This window comes from Sinocyclocheilus grahami, unplaced genomic scaffold (genome assembly GCF_001515645.1).
Source record: "Sinocyclocheilus grahami isolate Dianchi unplaced genomic scaffold, SAMN03320097.WGS_v1.1 scaffold275.1, whole genome shotgun sequence".
NCBI lineage: Eukaryota > Metazoa > Chordata > Actinopteri > Cypriniformes > Cyprinidae > Sinocyclocheilus > Sinocyclocheilus grahami.
The window spans coordinates 708728-715919 of NW_015505454.1; the positions used below are offsets into that span (position 1 = coordinate 708728).

At 38.7% G+C, this 7192-nt stretch overlaps 1 protein-coding gene across 1 annotated transcript; it reads right to left on the minus strand.

The window, feature by feature from the left end:
- Positions 1–1277: 1277 nt before the first annotated feature.
- LOC107599932 (microprocessor complex subunit DGCR8-like) lies at positions 1278–5449 on the minus strand. The gene is made up of 11 exons (XM_016291669.1): positions 5240–5449; positions 4808–5141; positions 4523–4720; positions 4332–4433; positions 3856–3954; positions 3225–3307; positions 3021–3121; positions 2789–2895; positions 2531–2658; positions 1629–1742; positions 1278–1468 (listed from the first exon to the last, which is right to left on the minus strand). The coding sequence occupies exons 1-11, from the start codon at positions 5336–5338 to the stop codon at positions 1385–1387; spliced, it is 1449 nt and encodes a 482-aa protein (XP_016147155.1). The 5' UTR covers positions 5339–5449; the 3' UTR covers positions 1278–1384.
- Positions 5450–7192: the final 1743 nt, after the last annotated feature.

Consider the following 7192-nt stretch of genomic DNA (forward strand, 5'->3'; position numbering starts at 1 on the left):
GACCACAAAACCATACCGAAAAATTTAAGAAACACACAAAAAAAAAGCACATGCGTAGAAGGCATTTTTTTCCCTAAAATATCAATGCAAGAAAGCAAGCATCACGCCACAGCAAATACATAACGTATAGCATCTTAAATGCAGACTTGAGTGAGGCGTTTCCCTTTTGAAACAAGGTGCCATCAATAAAAGAGTTAAAACTAAGGCAACATATACCATTTTTTTCCTACTGAAGATTGCCAACCAACCTCTAATGCAAGTTAGATTATATCAGAGCATAACGAAATGTAAAAATACCAACAAAAAAAAACATAGCTCAAGTAGCGCGCACTGGCATCCTATCTCCCTGATGTCTTGGACCTCTACTAACTACAGTACCTCAAACACTTGTGCTTGCGTTTTCTCTGCAGTGCTTTCTGAACAAGTAGAGCAACTGGTCAAGGTAACCATTGGCACACATCACTCCTTAATTAAAACAAAAACACAAAGGTTGTTCATTCCACTCAAGCAAGTAAGTGCATTTCTTAACAGCAGTTGGAAGTGTGCACATGAAATGCTTTAGAAATACAACATTTAAATGCTTCACATGCCAATAAGAACTAGACATGGCCACTGAAGAAAACCAACACACTTTAAGCCATTATAAACCCTATTTTCCAGATAAAAGATCACGTGCACTGAATGAAACACTCTGCATGCCACAAAAGCAGACATAAAGGAACAAATCCCTGTAAAATGACAGGTGTATCTGTTCAAACGCATCAGTTATGAGTACCGAGATACAGTGTCTCTGAAATCTGTGGTTCCACAGTAAATATGAAATGAATTTGCCGTTTAAGAAGGGAAAAAGCAACATTTTATTAACATCTAAAAGCCACAAACCGTATCTGTTCAAACGCATCAGTTATGAGTACCGAGATAGTGTCTCTGAAATCTGTGGTTCCACAGTAAATATGAAATGAATTTGCCGTTTAAGAAGGGAAAAAGCAACATTTTATTAACATCTAAAAGCCACAAACTTAAAAGCATCTGTAATACTTCACATACATCATTTGTATGATTCTCCTTAATATAGGCATATTATTGTCAACAGCCGTCATTATATTTGTGCACGTTCAGGTGCAGAAGTGCACCTGGAGGTATTTAATGCTCATTCTACCTTCCCTTAGTGCATGTATATGACTGTTACCTAACCCATACTTTATGGGCAATAACTGGATTGGGAACAGAGCTCATTAATCTGATAAAAATGTAACTAGTATTGCCATTTTGCACTGCAAAGTAATGCATAAGTCAGTAATGGTACGATGATGACCTTTTGTTATAGAACCATTACCATTGGTCAGTGCTATCTGCTATCACAAAATGCTGGACAAAGGGTTTGCTAGACGTCAACAGTACACAGAGGTTCACTGCCAGGTTGAGCAGACTCCATTATAGTCATCTTCGGCTTCTTTCTTGCCTCCTCCTGAAAAAACAGTAAGACACAAATGAGTGAACACTAGAAAGCTTTTTAGCTATCAATTTACGGAATTTATTATGGTCAGCTGGATGTTTTTAATCTTTAGCAAACTCCATTTATCTGAAGTGCAAGATGTGTCTGAAAGAGGTCATATTTGCAGCTGTACCCTTTCTTGAGCCAGCTTCATCATCTCTTCTCTTAGTTTGTTGAGGATGTGAAGATTTGGCTTGTTCTTTTTGGCATACTGCTGAAGCTCAATCACGCTCTTATCAGAGTTCTCCTGAAGACGACAAGAATCCAACATTAACTTCTCAATCACACAAACAAAAAGAAACAGTCCTCTCACGTTTAATATCTTAAAGGGGTCCTATTATGCTCTTTTACAAAGTCTTGATTTTGTTTTGGGGGTGCACTAGAACAGGCTCTCATACTAGGTTGTTCGAAAAACATTATTTTTCACATATTTTACATTATTACAACACCTCTCTCCCCAGTCTAGCATGAACGGCTCGAATAGTTCCTGTATCAAATGAAGGCCCGCCTTCTGAAATACAAAATGTGCTGTGATTGGTTAGCTCGGACAGTGTGTGTTGTGATTGGCAGCACTCTGCGCCTGGCCAGGAAATGCGCATAGCCGCCTGCGAGCTTCAGTGTAAATATTGTGTCAAAATCAAATCAATTTGAGCGCGATTTAAACCCGGATGATTGCAAGCACTCGAAGTTCGTCTGCCTTGGGAAAGCTAGCATGTCTCTGACATGGTGATAACACTCGTTACCTTCTCTAGTGCAGCTCAGCCAGGTCTCGTCCCATTCGACGATCTTTGTGATATCACAAATCCCCGAAAATATGCTTTGTAGTCCAAACGAGTCATTCGTTGTAGTCTTTGAAAAGTGATTTTTGTTAAATAAAATACCTCCTTTTGAAGTGGACTTTGAGCTTTGTAACTTTGCAGATCTTTTTTATGCTCAAACAGCAACATTACTAACTAACTAAAGTTGAAAAAATTAAAAAGCATAATAGGACCCCTTTAAAATGCAGATTATGTTTCGACAAAAGACAGTGCCGACCTTCTTAACCATCTTGTTGCTTTCTCTGCCGTACATGCGCAGCAGTGAGCCCCAGTTCTTCACGTGAGGATGAAGCATCTGAAGAATCTTCTGTGATGCCAGCTGCTTTCCAACCCTCTTATTTTTACCTGCAGTCAACAAGAGCAGTATTAGGTATGTGGCTTGAGATTAACCTGCAGAGTGGACCAACATTTAGAATTTCTGAAGTATGCCATTGTGAAATGCTCTGAATGAAACCTCTTAAGCATGGATACTCACACCAGCCGCGTACAGTGTGCTTCCCACATGTCATGACATATTCACTCTTTTGGTTCTTTCCTGGAATCACCTCAAACTTGATGCTGGTGTCACCCATGCCATGGTTTCTATAGAACAGACGACAGCAGATCTTCAGCTGCTTTCCAATCAGACATGACATTTCAAGGACCCACGGTTATATTAACATGCTTTTCCTGTAATACAGAGTGACAGACTCTCTATCACAACATACCTCTTAAGGCACTCATGAAGGATCTGATATGGTGAGAGTAAACCTGCTTTGTTGGTCAGCTCATACACCCTTGAATCTTCAATATTGATATGATTAAAATACTGTGGGATTGGAGAAGGAAATAAACATCCATAAGTACAATAAAGAACAAAACTCTGAACAAAGATAAAAATCAGTCATTTCACTCAGAAAGAAGAGCAGTACCTCCAGTTCATCTCCTTCTATAGGCTTCTCCTCAGACGTCTGCTTCACAAAGTCAGGAATAAGGATCTCCAGTGTTGCTCGAGCTGTCAGAAAGAGAATGACAATATAAATACTTAGGTTCCCTAATAAAACGTTTACAGCAGTCTATTCATGAAACATTAAGGACTCGGATGAAGATGGGGGGGAAAAGATACCAGCTTTATTCTTGGCGAGTTTTTTACTACTTGCTGTTCCTGTGCCATATGTAACACCGTCTATAATGACTGAGGCTCCGAAGGGTTCACTTGGGTTTTCTAGGCAAACAAAACAATATTACATGTGAAAAAAAAAAGGAGGACACCAAACACACACGTAAAGTAAAATCGTTATGCCACAACAGGCAATGTATTAATACGATTTTATCATGGTTAGAGAGAGTTGTTAGTTACGTCAAGCCCAAAATGTCGGCATGGCCTTAAGTGGTTTATTGCTTTCACAACAGCATAAAAACACATTTTAAGTACATCGATTAAAAAAAAAAAACATTAGCTCATTAGCACAACTGTAAATGATACCGCAGATATGCAGACTCAGTACACAAATAACTCAATATGTTTATTAGTGGCTATTTGATGGGGGGGGGGAAAGATACCAGCTTTATTCTTGGCGAGTTTTTTACTACTTGCTGTTCCTGTGCCATATGTAACACCGTCTATAATGACTGAGGCTCCGAAGGGTTCACTTGGGTTTTCTAGGCAAACAAAACAATATTACATGTGAAAAAAAAAAGGAGGACACCAAACACACACGTAAAGTAAAATCGTTATGCCACAACAGGCAATGTATTAATACGATTTTATCATGGTTAGAGAGAGTTGTTAGTTACGTCAAGCCCAAAATGTCGGCATGGCCTTAAGTGGTTTATTGCTTTCACAACAGCATAACAACACATTTTAAGTACATCGATTAAAAAAAAAAAACATTAGCTCATTAGCACAACTGTAAATGATACCGCAGATATGCAGACTCAGTACACAAATAACTCAATATGTTTATTAGTGGCTATTTTTTCACAGCTTCAAACAGCTTCTCAATTACAATTTTAGTCTTATGCATTATGCTACTTACCACATTCAAAAAAGTTGTAAACTGGTCGCACTTTGAGCACTCTTTGCATATACTCGTGCAAAATGCACACTTCTGACTTCCCGTTGGGGTTGATGACAAACTCTGAAATATAAACATGGTCAGTCTTGTTAAAACACCACGTGTTTTGTACTGCTCAATTCACCAATGCAATGACTCATAGAGACAAGTACCTTTCTTTGTGGGGGCGTCTTGTACAGACAGTGTGATGAGCTTCTGATTGGCTGGTAGGATGGGCCTCTCAGACTCGGCCTGCTTTCTCTTCATGTCCCTGTTGAACTGTCTGCGCTCAGCCCATGTGCGAAACTTCTTAACCGTCACTTGCTCAAAATCAAAGCACTTCTCTAGGTAGCTTCTAAACTCCTCAATATCTGGGATACAAGTCACGAGAAGAGAGTTTACAAACCATGTGGATTTTAAAGTGATGCACAGGAGAGCGTGAAACCTCATCCTCTTACCAACAGACTCATCCTTGCACACCTCCACCTTGGCTCTGACCTGGCCCAGCGCTCCCTGTGCAATATCATTGGCTTGGCTCTCCTTCCCCTCTGAAGATCCTCCTGGCTCCATGAGGCCAAGATCTGGATCTTCTGATGCTGGTCTGCCGGTCGGCTCTTCTGTGGCAGTAGAGTCCGGTTCGTCGACTCTCTCCAATGGGATGCCCTCCTCACCAGATTTCACTGGAGACACCTCTGCAGTCGGAGTCACCTCTCCATTTTGTTCCCTTTCTTCTAGTTCCTTAATTTTCTTATAATGCAAGCAGGGAATGCTACTGGTTGGTGGGTCATGTTTCTGGGGGGGAAATGAGTAGAATACAGGGATGAGGTGCATGAGAATGCAAAGCACTCAATTTGAAAACCGAATTATCTTAGGGGAGCCAAACCATTTACCCTAATGCTTCCTGTTCCAAGGAAGTAAGGTCTAGACCAGGTGACAACTCTGGTTTCCCGGTGGAGGTAGACTGGAATGCCAGAGTTATGGAATGTCATGATCCACCCATCGGGTAATGGCTCAGTTGGTGGACGCCCACGACCTTAAAAATAAATAAAAACTAGTCAGATCAATAACAGCAACAACAACCAAAAAAACTAGTCACCTAGAATCCCATGTAGGTTTTTATCTGGTTTGAATCAGTGTTATTGTTAACAAAAATTAAAATGAAAACATGTTTAAATAAATAAATAAATAGTATAAAGGGAAAACCTAAAAAAACATTAACGGAACCAACATAAAATCAAAAACAAACAAAGAAAAATGCCCACAAATGACTTTGTCTGATTCTGAATATGCACTATTCAAAAGTCTGCTCAAAAGTCAGAAATGATCACATTCATCAAGGATGCATTAAACTGATCAAAAATGACAGTTAAGACTTTCACATTGTTACGAAAGTGTTGTTTCAAATAAATGCTGGACTTTTGAACTTTCTATTCAATAACACATCCTGGGAAACGTATCATTTTCCACAAAAATATGAAGCAAGTGTTCAACACTGACGATAACTTTTTCCTGAGCACCAAATCAGTATATTAGAATGATTCATTTTTAAATAACTAGAATTTTAATTTAAAAGTGTTGTTTCAAATAAATGCTGGACTTTTGAACTTTCTATTCAATAACACATCCTGGGAAACGTGTCATTTTCCACAAAAATATGAAGCAAGTGTTCAACACTGACGATAACTTTTTCCTGAGCACCAAATCAGTATATTAGAATGATTCATTTTTAAATAACTAGAATTTTAATTTAAAATTTTATAAAAAAATAAAATAAAAAGTTACATATATGATAATAAAGTTGAATTACTGAAGTAATTAAACACAGCCTTGGTGCGTATAAACAAACACCAATTTTACAGACTTTAATACAGTTTGTGTATTTGTGTTTCACATTTGATATATTTTACAAAATTTGTTAAAGGGGTCCTATTATGCTCTTTTACAAAGTCTTGATTTTGTTTTGGGGGTGCAATAGAACAGGCTCTCATACTAGGTTGTTCGAAAAACACATTATTTTTCACATATTTTACATTATTACAACACCTCTCTCCCCAGTCTAGCATGAACGGCTCGAATAGCTCCTGTATCAAATGAAGGCCCGCCTTCTGAAATACAAAATGTGCTGTGATTGGTTACCTGGGACAGTGCGTGTTGTGATTGGCAGCACTCTGCCCCTGGTTGGGAAACATCATGCCCTTTACCATAGCCGCCTGCGAGCTTCAGTGTAAATAGTGTCAAAATCAAATCAATTTGAGCGCGCTTTAAACCCGGATGATTGTAAGCACTCTAAGTTCGTCTGTCTTGGGAAAGCCTGTGAATAGAATCAGAGATTAACAGAATCTGACAAGTGTAACTGGTTACCGAAATCTGTTGCCCCTCTGTATTTCACACTGAAAGCGTGTGTGGCTTACGTTAAGGTTACCCAGATTAACTCTGGTGATGTCAACTGTATATGAGTTGTATCAGTATCAGATTTAGTAGTTTTAAAGGGGTCATATGATGCTTTTTTAAAGATCATTATTTGGTGTAACAGAATATGTTGACATGCTTTAATGTTCAAAAAACACATTATTTTTCAAATACTGTACATTATTGTAGCATTTAACTGGTTTTCTAAATGACTTCATTTTTGTAAGAACCATGCCTTCAGCAAACTAAACTGGGACATGTGAAATAATAATGAATGCCCTTAGAAATAAAGTTCAATCGATCTACATTTGGCTCGATTGAAACGTTTAGAGCAGTTAACATGTCAACAAGTCATAACGTAAAAGAATCACTGAATCGAAAGAACCGATTCGCCGAAACGAGTCGAACCTGCTGTCACCAGGGTCCGCGAATGA

Excerpts from the sequence above, each read along its gene's own strand:
- LOC107599932 (XM_016291669.1), bottom strand. The coding sequence starts at position 5,338 with ATGACATTCCATAACTCTGGCATTCCAGTCTACCTCCACCGGGAAACC. Across the intron at positions 2,896-3,020 it reads CTTCATGAGTGCCTTAAGAG|AAACCATGGCATGGGTGACA; the intron begins GTATGTTGTGAT and ends TCTGTTCTATAG. Across the intron at positions 1,743-2,530 it reads GCAACAAGATGGTTAAGAAG|GAGAACTCTGATAAGAGCGT; the intron begins GTCGGCACTGTC and ends TGTCGTCTTCAG.